This window comes from Genypterus blacodes, unplaced genomic scaffold (genome assembly GCF_046128005.1).
Source record: "Genypterus blacodes isolate CSIRO-AG114 ecotype Tasmania unplaced genomic scaffold, CSIRO-AGI_Gbla_v1 ptg000027l_1, whole genome shotgun sequence".
Lineage (NCBI taxonomy): Eukaryota > Metazoa > Chordata > Actinopteri > Ophidiiformes > Ophidiidae > Genypterus > Genypterus blacodes.
The window spans coordinates 1,451,409-1,473,118 of NW_027466840.1; the positions used below are offsets into that span (position 1 = coordinate 1,451,409).

At 47.2% G+C, this 21,710-nt stretch overlaps 1 protein-coding gene across 3 annotated transcripts; it reads left to right on the forward strand.

The window, feature by feature from the left end:
- gba3 (glucosidase, beta, acid 3) lies at window positions 1–3,371 on the forward strand. Of its 3 annotated transcripts, XM_076143682.1 has the most exons (6): window positions 1–167; window positions 670–894; window positions 1,020–1,039; window positions 1,187–1,822; window positions 2,318–2,441; window positions 3,069–3,371. In XM_076143682.1, the coding sequence occupies exons 1-6, from the start codon at window positions 113–115 to the stop codon at window positions 3,269–3,271; spliced, it is 1,263 nt and encodes a 420-aa protein (XP_075999797.1). In that variant the 5' UTR covers window positions 1–112; the 3' UTR covers window positions 3,272–3,371. The 3 variants fall into 3 exon arrangements, with proteins under 3 accessions (XP_075999797.1, XP_075999795.1, XP_075999796.1); XM_076143680.1 differs by having other exon boundaries at window positions 1,020–1,822; XM_076143681.1 differs by having other exon boundaries at window positions 1,020–1,822; window positions 2,318–2,402.
- Window positions 3,372–21,710: the final 18,339 nt, after the last annotated feature.

Genomic DNA, 21,710 nt, shown 5'->3' on the forward strand with positions numbered 1-21,710 from the left:
CCTGTTTGAATTCACCGCTCCGTTTTTCTTATAGACACACATTAGATAAAACACACTTTCGGTATAGAATATGTAGAATCTTTGTTTGAGTTTGTATGACGCTAGATACAACATGTTCCCATGTGGTTTTGCGTGGGGAGCCGCAACTGCTGCGTATCAGATCGAGGGTAAGTAAACACAACAGTGGGAGTTTTGGTCCATTCTCCTGCACACATGGAATGCAACAGATAGGCAGCAATACAAACTCCCATAGAGCCTATGATGTGCGTTTTTGTTGATGTTATAGATAACACTTAACCAATCTCTTTAATTTCCGAAGCAGCGGTTTGTAACTTTTAACAAAAAGTGGTGGTGATTTTGTGTCCACTGCTTTTGAAGTGTGTGTGATGATTTGGACAAAGCTGCCTCATGCTTAACTGGAATCACACTGGAGCCACAGTGGGCCTATAACAAAAAGGCACAGCCTAACCCATTCTACAAGACAAATAGTACAAACAAACCTTTAAATATGGCTGCTACATAGAGACCACGGGTCCCAATTGAAGCATTATAGTCATTTTCGTAATGTCAACATCCTCCCTGCTCTTGTGAAATGAAGTGTGTGTGTGTGTGTGTGTGTGTGTGTGTGTGTGTGTGTGTGTGTGTGTGTGTGTGTGTGTGTGTTCTAAGGTGGCTGGGAGGCAGACGGAAAGGGAGCCAGTATCTGGGACACGTTTTGTCACGAGAAAGGCAGAGTGTTTGGGGAGCACAATGGAGATATAGCCTGTAACAGCTATGAGCTGTGGGACAGAGACCTGGAGTGTATCCAACAGCTTGGACTGACACACTACCGCCTGTCTCTCTCCTGGTCCCGCCTCCTGCCCGATGGGACCACAGAGCATGTCAATCAAAAAGGTATTTCCATAACTCACAGATACAGGTTCATCCAAACTGACATCATAGTTTATCTGAAGATGATTAGTTATTTAATGGCCACAACTTAATGCTCCTCTGCCAATCGTGTTGATCTGTCCCAACAGGTGTACAGTACTACAACAAGGTGATTGATGATTTGCTAGTCTGCAATGTAACGCCTATGGTCACGCTTTACCACTTCGACCTGCCTCAAGCCCTCCAAGACAAAGGCGGTTGGAAATCAGCGAGCGTGGCATCCCTCTTTGATAGTTATGCCCGCTTTTGTTTCCAGACATTTGGGGACCGAGTCAAGTTGTGGATCACCATCAACGAGCCGTACGTGTGCGCCAAATTGGGTCACGAAGATGGCATCCACGCCCCGGGGTTGAAAGAACCAGGGACCGCTGCCTACCTGGTTGGCCATAACATGCTGCGGGCCCACGCCATGGCCTGGCACAGCTACGACTCCCTCTACAGGCCTAAACAGAAGGGTGCGGTGTCACTCGCCATCAATAGTGACTGGGTTGAGCCTTTGCACCCAGGCTGCCCTGACCACGTCGCCGCTGCTGAGCGTTTGCTGGCATTTTCACTCGGGTGGTTCGCCTGGCCAGTGTTTGTGACAGGAGATTACCCAGAAATAATGCGATCCGCTATAGACGCTCAAAGTGAGAGGCTGGGACACAGTGGCGGCTCAAGACTGCCCAGTTTCTCTGAGGATGAACCCCAAGTTTTGGGCACCGCAGACTTCTTTGCCTTGAACTACTACACGTCGCGGAAAGTCAAGCCTGGAGGAGGTCATGGACGGACGTTGTGTATGAAGAGTGACAGAGATGCAGAAGAAGTATTAGATCCTTCCTGGCCAATCAGCGGGGTGTCCTGGTTAGCTGTAGTGCCTGATGGCATAAGGAAACTCCTCAATTACATCAAGGTAAACCAACTAATAACACTCCTCCACATGTCCCCAAAATCATCCCAAACTAGGTTAAACCAACACCGTCCTTTCGTCTATGAATTGAATCAGTTGAAATGTGAAGTCATTTTTCTGCTTTTCACTTACAATCAAGCGCCATTGACCAACCAGAAGATAAATAGCCTTCATCCAAATAAGAACAAGCTGACATTTGTTTAACGTCTCGGCATTGATTTTGTATGCCAGTAATCTTCTTTTCAACACCTGCGCGAGCACACCGATGCCTCATTAGGGCTGTCACATCGAATGAAACAGTTACTTTGGAGAAAAGTGTTCGCAAACGAGCAATTTCCTGCTGTTGTGACTTGTCACAGACCATTAGTTTAAGCTTGGCACTGTTGCAGCGGAGCTAAATGGCACACTGTAGACCACTCTTGTTCCCCCCCCCCTTTCAAATGCGGAGACAGTCGAGATACCTTGTTTGACAGTAACGTCTGTCCCTTGAATTTCCAGGACACGTGCAACAACCCGGCAGTCTACATCACAGAGAACGGCTTCGCTCAGGTGGGACCGCTGCAAATAGAAGATGAGCGGCGCTGTGAGTTTTATAAGGACACCATCCTGGAGGTGGCCAAAGGTCATTAAATCTAATCTGATCTCTTACTACACATAGATACGTGACACTGTTGCACCGGGTAATGGTGCTGTCTAACATATTGAAAAATGAGGATGTGAATGGAGCCTAATTGTGGTGGAAGGTCTCAATTTCATGATGATGTTACAATGATGTTACTCAGTGAAATTTAATCAAGGATTTTTTTTAAAAAGTGTTTACATGAATATTTCTGGGATCTACAGATGAAATAAGTATGTGTGTAATGTGTTGTGGAACTTGTTGCCCACATGCACGATTGCATTTTGCCGCCACCTTCTGGCTTATATTTTATTCAACATGAAGTTCAACCCAACTGAGAGTTTCCTCTTGTATCCGTATAGCAACTTACTCGTGTGATGACACATTCATAAATGCACTAAATAGTACTTTGATACATTTGAGATTCCACTGTGTTCAGATGCTGATCAGACACCCTTTGTGTTATATCTGCTGATTAACTGTGCTGTAGAAGACTTTAAATAACAGCTCAATTATATTTTCAATTTTACTCAACTGCAAAAATTTCGAAAAAGGAATGCATGAACTCCTGTCACGTGTTCAGGATTAAACCTCACATGTTTTACGCTCTTGTCTGCGTTCCTGGTTTAGCCGTCGGAGAGGACAAGGTAAACGTTCGTGGGTATTTCGCGTGGTCGCTGCTGGACAACTTTGAGTGGGCCGATGGGACCAGCGTTCGTTTTGGATTGTTCCATGTGGACTTCTCTGACACACAACGGAGGCGGACCGTGTACCGCTCAGGGCAGGAGTACGCAAAGATGATCCAGAAATACAAATCTGACCAGTCCAGATGATAGTGAAGTGCAGCTACCGTACATCGGCATGATTAAGCATGGAATCAATCAAAATAAATCATGAAATGTTTACATCTGTCATGCATTCCAATAAACTGACTATAAAGAAGCAGCTTGTGTATTTAGCTTGCCATTGAATCTGATAACTCTGTTGTTTCAGAACAGTTTAGACAGTAGGGGACAATAAAAACAACAACTAGGCCACAAGCCAACTGAACCCAACTGTGTGCTGATTACAAATATGAATGTTTGTATAACACAATGTTAGATGAGTTGGGCAGGGACCCAACATCACTGGAAACACCACAATTGCACTCAAAAACGTAACGATAATGCCATCAGGCCGGGTGAGGAACACATCAGTAGTCTGCGGAGCAATTGCCAGCCAAACGCGACAGATGCCCTGCTACACGGGGATGAGGGTGTGATGCTGTTCGCTGTTCCCCTGATAGCTGAGCAACAACGACGCTCTGAGAGAGAAAGAAACGAGAGAACAAGGTGAAAAGCCTCCCTCGGGCCCTCTGTTGAGGCTTTGTGCATGTCGAGGTCGAGGGGAGGATTATTTATACGGCCGTGCTGAATAAGTGTGACGGTGTGTTTAAATGTGTGTTGTGTGACAGCAGGGTGTGTGTGTGTGTAGGTGTGTCTGCAAGAGAGACGGACGGACGATAGAGACAACTCGGGATGTTCCAGCTTTGGGTTTAACTAAATGTAAGGCATTTGGACAGATGAGCAGGAAATTGGTTGCAATTGTTTCTAAGCCTGCACTGCCAGCTTGTGGTAAAGAATGGAGCTGCACTTTAGATTTCCAGAAGCACACTTCAGCTGCTCCCAGTTGGCTTTGGAATGATGTGTTTGATTAATAAAAAAAATGCATCTTCTCGGTGCGGCAATAAACAACTAAAGCAGCTCCCTAACAACGATATATCATGAATTTAACGCAATTCATATTTCTGCTCCAACGTGAAGGAAAATGTCATTTATATTCGGCGTTGGGAGACTTTGTTTGCATTAATAAGCACGGTGTATCGTGACATCCAGTTGGCTGTGCATATTGTTTTCAACAGATGTGAATAATGCCCTTGTGGCCCTCCTCCATCTATGTCAACCAGAGTGAGATTCTCCTTTGTCTTATGATGAATAACAAGCTATTGTGAAACCATGAATAATGCCACTGCCGTCTGCGTTTGGAACTTCTCTGCTCTGAACACAAAGTGGAGCCGCTTGCTCACCTCTCACACAATCTCAATGCTAATGGAGTTGATCTAATATCTGCGGCTCATGTCAGGAGGCCTGCCGGTGATCTTTTAATCTCTGCAGAATTATGGATTTGGTCGCGACGGTCGTGTGTCATGTGACAAAACAAAATGAGCCAGGGAACAAGTGGAACATCTTGTGAAGTAGCTGAGGGTAGATTGGAATTCTACTAATATGATTTCCCATTGTAACTAGTATAAGCAATGGGCAGCCATGGTGTAGTGCCTGGGGACAGACCCCGGGTCTAAAGCCCATTGCCTTGAGGTCAAAGGTTAATGGCAGGGACATTAACCCGAACACGTGTTTCTTGATGGCCAGGCTGTGGATGAGTAAATCCAAGCATCTGAAGGAAACCCACAAAAACAACATGATGCACGCAAACAGCCGAGGCGAGCACAGGGCTGTGAACCCGTGACCTTCCTACTGGGAGGCAAACATGTAAAGGCCGCCACCGTGCTGCCATGCAGGCCCAAGGAGAAAGGAGCCATTAGATAGTCCATCACGGACATAGATACATTTCATTGATTGGCATATTGCTTTGAAGAAGTTGACATCCACTCGAATATCAAAGACTGTCTGCTCTCGCAATGTCAAGGAGTTGTTATACAAATTCCTCAATCTGCCTCTGGATCCAGATCGGTGCCAGAATGTGACGTCTTCCCGCCTGCCCGCCCGGCGCCAAGTTTCATCAATATTGACAACACTTTTTCTTTTTTTTTAATAATCCAGCCTAACAATCACCTAAAGCAAACAAGACGAGGGTGAAAATATGCAATACTCATCTCCGAAATTCCTTTCTTTTTTATTTCAGAGAGCAAATCTGAACAATACGGGTCTGTAAGTCGTTCCCTATAATTCAACAGAACCCAGTGGAACGTGGCGACTACATTTCCAAGCCTGGGAGTTGATTAGTAATTCCGCCAGCTGTCTCTCTCTGTATTGATGGATTTCATCTTCCTCCCCGACTGGGTCGACGTATTTGCTCCGGCTATTCAATTTGACTGAAAGAAATACGAGCGAGAAGTTACTCTTCCCTCTGTGAATGTTGAAATTAGCCATTTGTGAGGAACTGAAGGTGGAGGGCGGGAAGAATCACATTGCGGGGTTGGAACGCTTAAAACATTAATTAGCATTTAAATAATTCACACTTCCAGTCTCTTTAATAGCCCAACTACGAATATTCAACTTCAATTCATTACGGGGGCCAGAATTGATTCAGATGAGGCCGCGATGTAGAAAGTGGGTGAAAGAGAACCGTTTCCAAACGTGCTTTCCAATAAGCCACCAGATCCATCACGTGTGCAGATAAGTTGCTTTTGACAATGAATTAGTACGTTTAATTGTGACGTTCAATCACTTGGCTGGCGGAGATTTGCCCCGAGGAACGTCCTGGCAAATTACAAGCCGAGGCCCATTTGTATTTGACCAAACTTAACTTGTTGACAGGCACGATGAAAAATTCAATAACCGGGGGGAGGGAATTAATTCACTTATTATAAATTAACGAAATAATTCAGCAGCTAATAAAATACTTTCCACGTGAATTATACAGGAAAGAAATCAGTATCTGGTGTGTTGGTGCAAGTGCTTACAGGTGCAAAGGGTTTGACTTCTGGCTTATAATTACCTTTTCCTATTTACTGATTACCTTCATATGCATATTCCCGGGAGAAACGGTATAATTAGATTGTTGCCGCAACACCAAGACGAAAGAGACGGCAGACACTCCCTTCCTCTGGAGCACGGGGGTAGCTTGTTTTTGGCTCTTTATCTCCAAAATCGCTCTTCCTTCTCCTCCTCCTCCTCTTTCCTCTCTTTCTTCGCCCGGGTCCTTCTCAGTCAGCTGCTGAGGGAGCCGCGCGAGGCCCAAACCTCCACTCAGGGGCTCGCCTTCTGTCTTCCGTCTTCCTCCTCTCTCCAGCTCATCATCTTCCCCTCTCCTAATCGCATTGCTCATTTCCCATTGACAAGAGGGTGTAAGAAGTGGGAAACGGCAGGGAGGAGGAGGGGAGGAGGGGAGGGGAGGGGGGAAGGGGAGGGGGTGTGAAAACAGCACAAACTTTCTAAATCCCATTGACCTACTTCGGCAGACATTTCACTGGGAATTCATATTAGCGCAAAAACAGTTGGAAGAAGAGATGTTTTCTCATTTTTCCCTCTCAACTCCACCTCCTCTCTCCCCCCCCCACCCCCACCCCTTCATTCAGCTGGAAGCCATTTTCTTCACATCCCTTACTCGACGCTGTACAAACGCTATGAGAGGATAAACGCTCTTCCCGTGCCGCGACTGTCACTTTGGGAGTCAGCCTCCATCGCGGCTCCAGACAGTGGCGTGAGAGGCGTGACATCGCAATGAAGAAGTGCTTTGGGGAGACCTCGTGATTTGATTGATGAATTTGTTGGCGGCGAGACGGGATCACAAGGGGGGGGATAATGCGAGGCCTTCCACGACAGGAAGCGGAATTCTGACAGATAGGCGCCGAAAGACTAAAGCAGGGAGGCGAAAAGAGAATAAAAAGAGAAAGAGGCAATTCAAATCTTTTCTTTTAAGTCTCTCCCTGAGGGAGTACGGATGACCTCGCTAACGACTGTTGAAATTCTAACTCCCTTGGGTGTGATGGCTGCCACACGATGGGAGGGGGGTTCACGGACCTGCCTGAAAAATTGAAAGCTCCTAAAATATTCAGCTAACCCTGGCGCGCTCGGTTGGGGGCATACATGCAGAGATTGGTATTCAGTATGTATGTGGGAGTGTGTGTATGTGTGTGTTGGGGTAAGCCCAGCGGGGGTGGTGGGAAAGAAACACCCTCCCCATCCTATACCTCTTTCTCAATCTGCGTGTGCGTGGCGGCCAGTGAGCTGAGCGTTGCGTCTTGTGGGAGCGCTGCTAGAGGAGTGTGAGTGAGGGAGAGAGGGGGAGGAGCGGGGCGGTGGCGGTGGCAGTGGCGGGAAGGGGAGACAATTTATGGAACCTTTACAACAGGGGGGAGGGGGGAAGTGGCTATCAGGTCTGGATCCAAGCCGAGAGAGACTAATGACGTGGATATAACCCCGCGCTCCCAATATGCAAACACGCCGATATCAACAAAAGGGAGAGCGAAGAATTCATCAGCACCAGAATCTCACTGGAGACTGTGTGTGAGGGAAAGGGAGGCAGCAGGTACACATGGGTATTGTACCCGCGCCGCCACGGAGAAATATTTAATTCCACATTAGAAAACGCACAATTCTGTATTAAAGTACGAAAGTTACTCCTCCATCTTTCTGCCGATTTGGAGGAAGTTTGATTTCATCTGATGCTTCACTTCAAGTCTGCAGAGTGAAATAGTTACGCAGAATTGAAGGAATGAGAAAGTCGAGCACTCGACCTCCGACAAGCGGCTCTCTCGGCTCAAACCCTACGACGGGTCACGGATTAACCGCAGACACTCCTCATGTTCAGGCCAGGGTGAGTGGGAGTAGCGTGGACGAAGCGCACCGACTAATTAACTATAAAACTAATTAAGTACAACATGCTCCCTTCCTCACCCGCGTTGTCACTCAGAGGGGTTTTCGAGTTGCGCCCATGAATTATCTCGCCTCGGACCCTTAATTGAACACCAGCTGACCTAAACCGTGTTGGGAGGGGCCCCGGTCCATTTTTTGGTCACGTTAAAGCAAACCTTAATTACCTTAGATGACTTTAAAATCTCAAACAGGTGAATGTGGCCCTCAAGGGGAAGTGTTTAAGTGTGAGTGTGTGTGTGGGAGTACAGCCCCTTATCACGAGTACCCAGTACAGGATTAAGAAGGTTAATAAGGTTGTGAGTCTGTAACAAAAGTCTGTCATAGACAATAGAGCTTTGACATTGTTCGATTACCATAATCATCGTCCTTTGCTACCAAAAGCGGTAATAACCTTAATAATTACCTGCTGATATTACACTTTTAATCATTTACACTCCAGCAAATAACACTGTGTGTCCAATTGGATCGAGGTGTCGTCAGGTTTTAGCCAGTCGCCGTGGAAACCTTGGCAAACAAGAGCGATAAACCCCTCGCAAGAGTTTGGACTGGAGGTGTTTTTTTTCCCCGTCTATGCCAGTCGCTCACAGTTACAAATTGCGGATCAGCCAGAGTTCATGTTTCAAAACTAGAAATGTAATTACAGAGGCTAAAACCTTTTTGTAGAACCACTATCACATGACACCCACATACATCACTACATGTCAGGAGGTGAGGTGTATAATTATCACAGTTTACACTACAGATCAGATGGTTAGAGTCTTGTCAGTGGTTGTGTGTGGCGAGGAGTTGCGGTGGCGGTCGTTTTGTCTCTATCTCAGCTCATGGGCCCATTGTCATGCAGGCGCTCAGGTAACGCCGGCCTAGTCGTCACTCATCTGACTGACGGGCGCCGCTATCTGCTCCAGCGGTGACTGATGATGGTGGTGTGTGTGTGTGTGTGTGTGTGTCAGTATTCAACTGTGTGTCATACCAAGGGAGGTCTGTGGCAGGCTGGCAGGGAGGTGAGATGGATACCACACTGACTCGGGGTTGGGTTAGAGGCCAGCGGGCAGCGGTGATGACGGTGATGCCTGCGAGCCACACAGGTGCAGTGGGCAGGCAAGCTGGCACACCCTGGGCCAACAGTGTGGGTGAGATGGTTCCAGCGTCACACGGACAAGCAGACATCGAAGAGAATTGCTCGTCTGCGAGTTGGACGCTGTTTGGTTGTAAGGCGCAGGAGGCTGACAGAAAGTTAAAATGAGATCAGAACCAAGTCTCTCCACACAGCTGAACCGGTAATAGTCCAGTAAATCATCAAAACACTGAAATCATACATATGAATCAGCTAGTTAAAGACAAATATCTCCATGTTCCCACGAGTTCATGTATGTGCATATGCAGAACCTGAGCGTGTTTATGAATTCTTAGACGCGGTTACGTTCTCGCGCATCCGCTGTCCGAGAAGATCAATGTGTCCCCATCGACGTCTTGCCCTCCGCACGTGAAGTGAATGGAGGGGGAGGAGGTGGAGGAGGAGAAGGAGGAAGTGGGTGGGAGGAGAGGCACGCGCTAAATGGATGCAATGCAAATGGCACCAGAGGACATCGGAATCAATTTAGCTTATTGAAACAAATGAGAGCAGCTCGGCCCTGCCATGCCGTGGTTTTTTTTGGCCGCCCCTATTGTTATTGTAATTAACCCGCCCAACCCAAATCCCTGACCCTCCCCTCTGCAAACGCAGCCAACCCTCAACTAACCCTGTCAATGTCTGCCTGGGGTCCCTCTTACCCTAATGAAAAAGCCTCGGAGGTGCCCAGGTAAAAATGTAGGTGCTGTAATGGTGATTCATGGCCTTGGGTGACATGCTAAAAGGCACGGGAGATCTGCCTATGAAAGCATTTAGGAGAGGGTATTCCATGTATGAGGGCCAACCCCCTCCTCTTCAACACACACACACACTCACACACTCAGAATCACCACCTGTAATGACTTACGGTCACTCCTTGCTCCTGGCGTGCTCTCATGTTTATAAACCCCCTGCGCCCCACATTCATGAAATCCCAATATCCGAAATGGACTCTTTGCATCTTTGGAATGACCTCAGAGGAAAGTGCCTGGCCCGACGCTTATTTCATACACTGATGTGGGACGTCCTATTGAAAATTTGCTATTCTCTCTTTAAGCGTGGGCCACATTGACGCCTGAGGTCTAATTCCCCAATGTGGCGTGAGCATTGTTTAGGGGTCTTGGGGGATGGATCAATAGTTAGAGAGAGCGATGGGGTCACGGCGGAATCAATGCGCCGGACAAACGACCTCCAGCTGCTGCCCGCACCTTCCAAGCCGCTTGACACCTGAGGCGATCTTTACTGAAATGTCCTCTGCTGAAATGCCACAGGGTCACGGGCTGCTGAGCAGTCACTCATGCAGGGCTCCCACATCAAGTGGTGTATGCAAACCGGGTCTGCTGTCATCCACGCTGAAGTGGCTTGGCGCGGTGTTGCTACATAAACAAAAGTCGCGCACCTGAGAATGTCAATTACTTGGTGCTTGCCCCCCTCCGACGGCTCCATGCTTGATGGCCAAATTGGGATTAATTTCGGGAGGACGGGGGCCAGCGTGGAGGTGACAGCGTGTCGTTCCGCCCCAAAGAGAGGGAGAGAGAGAGAGAGAAAGAGAGAGAGAGAGAGGCGGCCGTGGCATTGGAGAACAGACGCAGCGAGCTGACTTGATTGTTCCCCGATTACCCTGCACACCATTTTGCATAAGCGGCAAAAAGGCACTGATGAAAACAAGTGGTGGTTTCAGGTCGGAAGCAGACACCCAGAAAATGAGCTTTTTTTCTCCCCCTTTCCTCCCTCCCTCCCTCCCTCCCTCCTCTCCCTTCTTACCCTTCCGGTGGGCCGCATAATTCAGAGGAGCCATCTTGTGGAAATGTCAGCATGTGGTGGCAGCGGCGCAAGCAGTGCGAAAGAATGCTGTAACGCCTCCCGGGCTGGGGGCCTTCGCCGTGCTGCCACGCCCGAGTCGGCCTGACCTTGCAGGTGCTGATATATGCAGCCGTTCTGGCATAAAAAAAATGGATGATGCCCGCCTCTTCTTCCTGGAAGATCTTTAGCCGCCGCTGCCGTCGCCGCCACACATTCTTCCCATGGTTTGGGGTTCATGGAGAGGTGGTGCATATTTCAAAGGGAGGCGATGTGTTTTTATTTGTTTGAGGATATAGATTTATTTCCCTTTTTTCTTCTATTCTTCTTTGAATAGAGGTCAATTTCCTGCCGTGCGTTCCTTTTATGCACCCACTCCCTATTCTTCATTCATCTTACCTGCTGACACTTCTGACAACACGCTGCTGCATTATCATCTCCCAACCCCCCTCCCTATACCTTCCACAACAACACTGTTCCTCCACCCCTTCTCTCCCTCTCCTTTAGAAAACTGATTATAAATGGTCAATTTGAAAATAGACTTGAAAGTCCCCAAGGCTGCTTGCCTTGTCAAATTGAAAAGGGACAAGGACAAGTCAGTCGACTTGCCCCCTGTCCGCCGTCCTGATATTTCCGCGGCAGGCGTAAGGGAGGGAACATAACAAATTCCCCCCATGCGGCGGGCGAGGCGATAGCAAAGGGTGACGAGGGAGGGCGGGGCGGTAGTGAGCTGAGGATCTTCAACATCTAGCCCTCAGCATTTATATCACAAGTCTCCACAAAGAGTCTATGGATCACTCCAGCGGGGCTGGTGTTGGCAGTATCAGGAAAAGCCATAGGCTGTCAGGGAGTATGTGCCTTTCATATTTCACTGTAGACAGCCTTCCCTCCTCCCGGCTTCACTCAAAGCAGCCTTTGAGGATAATATCTTCAAATCTCTCCTCGCCATGCTGAGAGGCTATTTTTAAATAGATATTTATTTCATTCCCTCAATTTTTCTCCCCCCCGTCTCTGTCCTCTGTCTTACAGGTATAGCTTTACCACTTGTGACCGGCCGAGAAATCGGGCACTAAAAACCAAGAAACGCTTCTGGCAAGGCGGATATTTCTGTCAACACTAATCTATGAGTCTTTTATTTCTGCTTTCGCCGCTTCCTTCTACACAAAATTCAAATATAATGTGAATAAATAAGGATGAAATTCAGCTTGGTGCGTCTAAGCATTATAGAAATTGGGTTTGGCACGTCGCCCCTTTATGCCGAGGTCTCGTCTCATCATCATAAAGAGTGAATAAATAGCCGATGTTATGAGACCTGGTTTCCCAACAATAAAGGGCCTCTCTGATTAATCATATTGGCAAGATGGTAAACGCCACCAGACGTCCATTGTGACAGAAAACTCTCTGTAATCAGATGGGATGTGGGCTGCTCACCTGTCTTTCCTCAGCATACATTAGGTGAGTGTGAGCGACGGAATCATCAGATACCAGGAGGTGAACTGAAGTGGTCATGATCCCCGTGTCAAACTCAAATAGCTGAGCAGGCAATTGATAAAACAAACAGGCTACGTGTACGGCGTGCAGAGAGCAGCGTGCCACTACTGTCCAGAACTTTCTTACAGATAAGAGCCCGCTGGTCCTGCATCGCCAATCAGGCTATTATTGTGCATGACTCTTGCTGGAAATGTAAGGCGTGACCCGAAATGTATGTATCGCTCTGAACTTTCTCCCCACGTATGATGAAATGAGTTATGTTTCATGTTGAATTGTGAGCTGTCCTGTAGTTCCTCCCCCTCTGGGCGGACGGTGCTGACCCACAGCAACGAGAAAAAAGGAAATGGAAATGTACTCGCTGTCCCTTTCGGGGCTGAATGTTGCTATTAGCGATGTGGCTGTGCCTCAGGTTGAATACTGCGGGGGAAGAATACTTAAGCGTGCTCACTCAAAAGGCTTTTTACTCTTCTCCTTCAAGGTGGCCCCTCAAAGAAATTGACAGCCTTTTTGTCTGAGGCGATATTACTTTCATGTTTACCATAACAGACACTGCAATATTAGATAAAAACACAACACTATCAAGCCTGTGCGTTATTATACCTCCTTCTCTCTATTCCCTGATGATTGTCTCTTGCAAACTAAGCACATTTCCAGTTGTTGTCTGTTATTCTCAACCTTATTTCTTCCTTATAACCACGGTTTAAAAACAATTTTTCCTATCTTCCTCTATTTCTGGGCTAAGCCGGGTCTTAGAGCTGGCCCTCCGCTTTACGGAGAGGCAGAAAATGCTTGGGTAAGCACAGGAAGGATTCCTCCTTCCCTACTTCAGGTAGTCCCCCTCCCTCCCTTTAGCTGAGATTTCTATCCCAGGCCCTTATTATCACCAAACAAGCACTTTTTGATGATGATAAGTAATAGCCACATCCCAGTGTGTAGGACTCTCTTCTCTGGGGAGTAAGGAGAGCATACTGGTCATTTTTCTTGCCTGTTCACCATCCAGCAATCCCGGGGAAAATAGAGGCTGGGCGGGGGTGTGTGTGTGCCACTCTGTGTGCAGCACGGAAGAATAAACAGTAGATTGTGCAAAATAAAGCTTTCCCTGGATTTAACGCCATCTCAAACAGCTAGAGCCCCATATTAAATATCATCCAACATTATCCAACTTTACGTCGTCGTAAAGCAATATGGATAATCCCGCCGATAAATCCCCCCCACGTGATTGGGCCAACAAAGGTGGAAAAGGAATATATCAAAGGAGGGACTGACTCCGGGGCCAAAGCTTCCTGACAGATGTTTTGTTGCCATTGAATAGGATGACAGCGTCAGTTGAGGAAGAGGATGATAAACTGCGGACAAAAGTGAAGACATCCTGAAAATAAGCGGACACAAATAAGCGCCGTCTCCGCGTCTCTAATCCCGCAGACGTGCTCGACAGTGGCCTGTCAAGTCGGGCGGACCAATTTGAATGCGCAGCAGGGGGGGAAACTCCTCTCTTTTCAATTTGGTGGGCATCTTGTTTATTTTCTGCTGTAAATGTGTCTCTGCCCAACGCGCCGCAAAACTTCCCTTCACCCCTCTCCCCACCCCACCCTTCGGAAAATCTATAATTCAGTTGGTTTTGTGAGACAGTTTGATATTATAGCTCGCTAAAGGCAAGGAGGGAAATGAGAAAGATAAAAGTGAGGCATGTTCTAGTGAAGCTAGAGGAAAATACTGAATAATGTGCAGAGCGAGGGAGAATAATGCTGATGGTCTTGAGGTCAGATTATCTTGGACAAACAAAGATCCGAAATGTAATCTGACTCTCGCACCACTAGTCTATATGACTTCAACCTGATCTTCCAGACAAAGAACCGTGTGGGTGTGAAGGGCCTTTAAGAAGCTTTCTGGACCTCCGAGCTACCGAACAGACAAACAAACTAACAAAAGCTTAACCCCCTTCGGAGGTGCTACTTCAGGCGAAAGACCCGCAGCTGCCAAACACAACAGGTTTTTGTACCGAGAGTTGGTGTTTTGTGGGCAGGATGTTCTGTCTCTGGCTCGCCGGCTATAAAAGCTGCGGCTCCGGGCGTGGTCTGCCAAATATGCCACTCAACGGTGGCGGCATTCAAAGCAGGTGTCCAGACTAATACATCAACAGCTCCGTCCCCGGCCAACAGAGCTTTTTTGAGTCCATGAGACTTGAGCAGAGAAGAAACGCTGCTACTTTCTTCCCATCCCATCTGTGAAGAATTGGTAAAGAAATGTCTCTGTATGTCCAAGAATGAACTTTCTGGTCAACTTTCCGGGCTGATATTGCTACCTCTTTTGATTGATAATGATATTGACATATACTGCAATATATATCTAACATTTCACACTGTTCTTGGCTGAATGTGTTGATTCTTTCTCATATTTGACACTTTAGAGCCTGTTCTGTTAAGTGTGAGTGTCTGTGGGTTAAATATATAGCCACAGAGTGTGTGGTCACCCCCCATTCCCACCTCCTCCTCCTGGTGGCTGTCACAGCGAATCCCTGAGCTGCCACTGAGCAGCCTGACCTTTGTCTCTGCCTTTTAGTACATTGATCCACTGGTCACTTCAAGCCAAGATGGCTCCCCTCGCCCTTGCTCACTCCCACCCAGTTAACCCGAGAGATCGTGGTGACTGCCCGGTCTCGTGGCCTGTGGCCTCTGGTCGGTCGTCCTCTTATACACGGTTATGCGCTCGACCCCCTCACAATTATTGCAAACATCATAAAAAATAAGGCATTCAGAAACGGGATGGGAGATTTTCTTCCATGCAGGCCAGACGCACAGGGCCGTGTCTTCTAATTTTAGGTAGTGTTAATTGCGGCCCTCTCAAGTGTCATCACTGCCACCTTTGACAAAAGCACCATTCATAGCCGGGGCTGCCAGGCGGCCTGGCCCAGTGCCTGCGGTGCCAGTTGTTCCTGACACCTCTTTGGCAGCGCCGGCTGGCTCTGGTTGAGTTGTCTGCTCAGAGGTGGAAAGTAGCAAAGTATAAGTACTTGTTTGTTGTATTTATATTAGGTTGTTGCCATTTTGTGAGCCTTGTATATTTATATATTAGGGTTAGTCTTGAGTTAATTTCCTCCATCCTATCTGTCCTTCCCTTATCCTAAATTCATCCAATTGTGGGGGCTCTCATTATGCTACATTAAGTAAGTTATCTGAAAGTAACTATTCTTCACCTACTACTACTACTTTCTTACTTTCGGAACATTTTCAGGAAAAACATGTTTACTTTTACATGATCAAAACTTGTAATGCTATTAATTGCATTGATCTTGATGAAGGATTTAACTACCGCTGATGAATGGCCAATGCGAGTCCAACATGCTGTCTAAATATGAGCTAAATATGTTCTCAAAGCAAATCTTTCACATTCTCTTCTGAGTATTTGAGATGTACGCTATACGTCATGCCGGCCCAGTGATGAATTTCAAAGGCCCGTTGCACAGAATAGCAGTGGTTAGAGAGCCGTAGAGGCATGCTGTAATTTCTGGACAGGGTGGATATGATCACGTCTCAGCACGCGGAAAACAAAAAAGGCACAGATTTCTTTGCCGCACATAAAACATTGCGGCTGTCTCGATCTAAGTGAGGGCATTTTGTCACGTTAAAGCCTGCGAGTTCACCTTTGAGTCAGGCCCTCGTAAACATGCTCCCCTGCAAAGGCGATGGAGGCGGCGGCGGTGGCGGCGGCACGTGCGAGCGCAGAGCAATTCAGCATTCTAACGCCCTGTCACTGGGCTCACATTTCAACCATTCTTTATTCTCTGCCACAGTTCCAGCGGGGTGTAAATTGTGCCAGGCTGTAATTAATCCATGTCAGGTCAGAAAAGAAGAAGGGAGAGCGGAAGAAAACGAGCTGAAGTATGAGGTGCCTTTGATGACACCCTCCCCAACACACACACACGCACACCATACTGTTTTGCATTCATGAGCGAAATCTGGATCCCCCAAGGAGCTGGGGCCCTCCTACAGCACTTTCATGTTTCTAATGCCTACTGAAGCTCTATTTGTCCTATTGTAGACTTCCTCCAGTGTACAACAGGAGCAGCCTCCGAACGGGGGCGGAACAAAATGTATATATATCTTCAAAAGACAATGCATGACCACAGTATAACCCGGATTTCAACTTGGATCATCAGAATGGGGTGATGTTAAAATGTACAATTTATAAAGAATACGCCACATAAAGGAAAGGCAAAGCAACTCATCGGCAAGAAAATAGATCCAGGACAAAGTTATAGAGAGAATAAAACAATCTACAGTCAATTTTCAGGTTTAATGGAGGTGAAAGCCTTTATTACACGACTACCTTTGTTGTTTTAATTAGACAGCAAGACTTTTAAATGATCTTTATCAGGAGCGACGCTGTCAATCAACTTGACAAACACTCGAGAACAGGCAAACGCTCAGCATGAACCAGGGGCAGTGCTCCCTGACATGACTGACATTTGGATAACAAGGTCTTAATTTTGGATGTGGGTGAAGAAATCTGTATGCATGTTTGGAAGAGGCGTGGCCACAACTTATATTATAATGTTTCTCCATAGCTGCGTCTCGTACAGGGCAAACAAAATGAACAGCCAAGTACTCCAATGCCCTTGAATGCGACAGTTGTTTGGCCCCGCACGTAAAAGTACAACATGGCAACAAAGATCCACGACCGCTGATAGGATGACTCCAAAGTGAACCCTGTCTCAGCGTTCCAAGATGTGGAGGACGGTCAAAAGTGGAAAGCGCAGTTCACTGCAGCTGCCAAAGACAGAAGCACGGGGCAGGACGATTTGTTTTGGCATCGCTTTCTAGCGCTCGTGTTCAGTTTCCTCCGTTCATCTTTTTGAACCTATTTTACAACTCAAAGATCTGGCAACTCCCCTGTGGGTTTTCACATGTTTGGTCCCCTGTCTAGTCGAGTGTGTGTTTGTGCGCTGCAGCGCTGGCCCGTACATGATATCGTACATTTACATCACCAGAGGCTTCTTGTATGAAAGGAATCCGAATGATGAAAGAAAACTCGAGATGAAACCTGCACGGGCGAAGATGTGAGCGCAGCTTAGCGCCCTTAAAGGTCTTCCTCTCTCATCCCCCCAACCCGCCCCCCCCTCTCACGAAGCGGTGCAATTTCTGGCTTCATTATTACTTCTGCTTAACATCTTTTTTAGTCTGGTGAACAGAGAGATGAGGAGGATTTCAGTCCATCAAGGGGCTGAGAAATGAGCAGAGGAACTGCAGCCATGAAACTTTTCCCCCCCTGTCTACTTCTTCTTCTTCCAGACTCTGTTTAAACTTTGAACAGATGCTGTAATGTGTTTCACTCCAGTCCCTCAAAGGATGGGCGGGGGAGGGGGGATAGGGGGGTTCTTGGGCTCAGCTACTGCCCCGCTCCTCATTTAGACCTGGTTAATCTAATTACTTGCCCAATTGTACATATTTAACACCGCCCCGTCTCTCTCCCAACCTCGCCTATCAGGAGATGCCCGGAGTTCCCAGCTGGCTGTACCTTTTTATAAGGAAAATTGCTGAAGCTTGCAGATAGAGAAAAAACCCCATAATTGGCTGCAATTCATCACACGATTACTCCAATTACGTCGGCAGAATTTGGACTTGCTCGGATCGCCGACCTCTCTGTCTGGGGTTCCTGGCAGCCGATCCCGTGTGCCATATCAGGGTCCATTTATCTACCTTTGGAGGGAAGTCTCAGCCAATATTAATGCCGCGGTTATGATTCGCCGTCATCTGCTTCACCCGATTGGTGACACTGGCGGTTTACACATAGGTTATTTATGGTCTATAAATATTCACTCGATGTTTAGTGGGACTTTGCGGTGGCCATTAGCAAAAGACGTCCGTGCCAGGCGGGGAGGCAGATGGGGGTATTTTATTCCTCCATGTGACAGCGCGATGGTGTGGCTAACCTTGGCGATGGGGCCTGATGGGGAATTGGACCTTGGTTTCAGGCACTTCTTTTATTCTCTGGGTTTTTCACGACGAGTGAGGCAGTGAATGATGAGCTGCACGCTTCAGGCCTCTCGTTCTTATCTTCCCAAAAATACAAGGTTAGGGAGGGGAGGGAAAGACCTGACACACAGGCACGCACACGCACACCTAAATCCAATCCTTGAGCAAAACAAATCCATCAAAACCTAAATAAACATCCACCCTCGAAAAACTAAACCCGCAAAAACTAAATATGAAGCAAAGAGAGAGGAAATTAAACTACATTGTGAAAAACAAGTCGGTTGTCTCCTTCTGTATATTTTCTGCCGTCTGTACAAGTGAGCCGCAACCAGATCTGCACAAATCCAAACGCAATCAGACAGCTTCCTGGAACACGCACGCCGCTACATACACACCGCTCAACGTGGATTAAATTGCCATTGACAAAGTCTTGTTCTTGCTGCTCCGTTATGGCTATGATTTGAATTGGATTCATGTAGGCTTTTCTGACAGTGAAACAGAGAGACAGAGACAGAGAGAGAGAGAGAGAGAGCGGGAGAGAGAGAGAGAGAGAGGTGTGTGTGTGTGTGTGTGTGTGTGTCTAGAAGAAACAGATGCTTGAGGAGAAAACAGGAGAGACAGGAAGGCGCGGGCAATCAAAGTGAGCAAGGGAGAGGGAGAGAGAGAGAGAGAGAGAGACAGAGAGAGAGAGAGAGAGACAGACAAAGTGGGTGCCAATGAGAGACGGGGGAGATAAAAAGAAACAAATCAGAGGAGGGTTCAAGATGGTGAGAGACAGAGACGGAAGAGGAGAAAAATGGTAAAAGAGAACGGGAGCATGTCTGACTGTTTCACAGGTTCATTCTGATGCATGGAGACAGACAGGAGAATAGATTGGTAGCCTTGGGTGGATAAGGACAGAACCATTCCCCAGAGAGATGGATTAGACCAAAGAGTGGAAATAAATGATCGCAGATTTTAATGACCTTTTGGCTTGCTGTGCCCACCGCCCCGTCCCCGCCCACCGCCCTCCTTTCCCATTTCCGTCGGCGGGTGGGGGGGAATTTTGCACGCCAAACCGTCTACCGTCTCCCTTCTTTGCGGCAGATCTCTCAAAGACAATCATCGCCGACGCCCCGGATAGCGTCGGGGGCATAACAGGGGGTCGAGGGCGTGTTGTCTTCCAGTTTACAGATGCATGTGAGATAAGGGAAATGGACACCTAAGCTATGGTTACATACTGTAGGTGACCTATACAAATGGGGACGTTTGCGTATTAGCTCTCCCTCTCCCTCCCGGAGGTTGCGGTGCAGGATTAGAGGAGTCTAACATTTCCTCTCTCCTTTACTTACACCTGCACACAATCCCACCAATGCATAGACGTTGGAAATCCGACGCTGTGTGATTTAAGTCAATTTGTGCAGAAAATCTGTACTGAAAATGGAAAATAAGTTGAAGTAACCTCATTGCAATGGCAGTGGATTGTTATCAACTTCCCAAACCCATGTTCAGACTTGTTTCCAGTCCATTCCAGCTAATAATACATACAGAATAAGAGGAATCAAGCCTGGGTCTCTTAAAGGGAGAGCAATAATAGTGCCTATGTACTTGATAAGATTATTTTCCCTGCATAAGAAAAAAATAATACCGTAATTCCTTTAGAATAAGATTATGAAACATCCCTGTTTTTGCATTGTACACACAAACACCCACAGAGGTTCTTTATATACTGTATATGTATGTATGTATAGTTCAAATGGGGAGCCAGCATGTAGTGTAAGTCAGAACAGTTGAATAATATACATAGTTTTTATGGAAATTTGGTCTTGGGTTGTGGAGTAAAAAAAAAGGGCCTCACTCTTCATTTCTGTTATGATAAGTTCCATACCTGATTGCTTCCCTAAGAGGAAGATCTGTCTTCATCAGGCCATGTGATAGTCCTGACAACTATTTAGCCGTGCAAACCCATTGGTTTGATTTATTTCTTACAGTATGTGGTTAATGCCTTTTCAAGATCTGGCGGCCACGGAGAGATGAAGGTAAACCGATTGCTGGAGATAACATCAAAACGTTTGAGAATCTAATCATTCTTGCATATCTTTTCCTCAGAATTTCCTTTAGTTAATAAATGAGACGCCTTGATGAGCAGCGGAGATACGCGGGCCGTCCTGTGCGAGATAGCAACTTGGAGGGGGAGATAAGGATCGACTAAATAATGCAATGCACTCCTCAAAATAGATTGATGACATGAAACAAATCACAGCACTCCATCAGTTTAAACTATTCCATGATAGAGCAGCAGCAAAAGCAAATACATCCCAGAGAACGGAGGATACCAGCGTTTAGGAAGCCTCCTTTTCTACCGCCTCTGCCTGTGTAACAGTTCCTTCCATCACTCTGTGACCTCTAACCTGTGGGGGCTGGGCCTGGGGGACCTGGCCAGCAGGTTGAGGCCGGGGCTGAGATGACTTCTGGGAGTGAGAGGAGGGGGAGGGCTCCAGTCGTATCCAACCAGGGGCATCCGTCACCGTCAGAGCGACGACAAAGCGGAGCTCGGTCTAGCATGAGGGTGGCGGCGGTGGTGGAGGAGGGCGGGGAGGCCAAAAAGCGAGAGATAAAGACTGATGGGTAAGGGGTTGGTGCTCCTCCATCATCATTTCACAGGTCTGGGACTTTGAGACAGTGGCCTCTCACACTGGGAATCGTAGCTGGTTTGGAAATGAATGGGAGATGGTAGAAGAAGAAAAGTAGGATGCTAAAGGAAGGTGGAATACAATCAGCTTGGAGGACCACAGCCTGGCACTCGAGAAACCATCGAACACATCATGGCGTGAGCTGACGGTGTGATTGAAACTGTACACAATGGTTTGAGATCCACTTCAATAGAACGGCACACAAGAAACCATGTATAGAGTGAAATCAAGCGCTAACACACAGGTTAGTGATGCGGGTATCAAGTATCCTTTACTTAGACACATATTTACACAATCATGGATTTGAGAGGACAGTGGAACACGGGTGTATATGTGTCCACAATCATGCACACCGGCACATACACACACAAACACACCCACAGATTAGGCTACTGCAGAGACTAAAGAAAATGGCTTTAGGGGACCCGCAGCAGCGGCAGTGGTTCCCCCCCGTCTCTGGCTTAGACACAGCCACGTCGATAACTAATCCTGACCTTTCCCCGGCCGCCAAATTGAAAAATAAGAATAAGAAAAACTAAAATAGATAGTGGATGCTTTGGAAGCGGCCTCTGCTGCTTCCTGCGGGGTGTCAGAAGTGCTTCATCTAATGGATTGAGAGAGGGAGGAAGGCA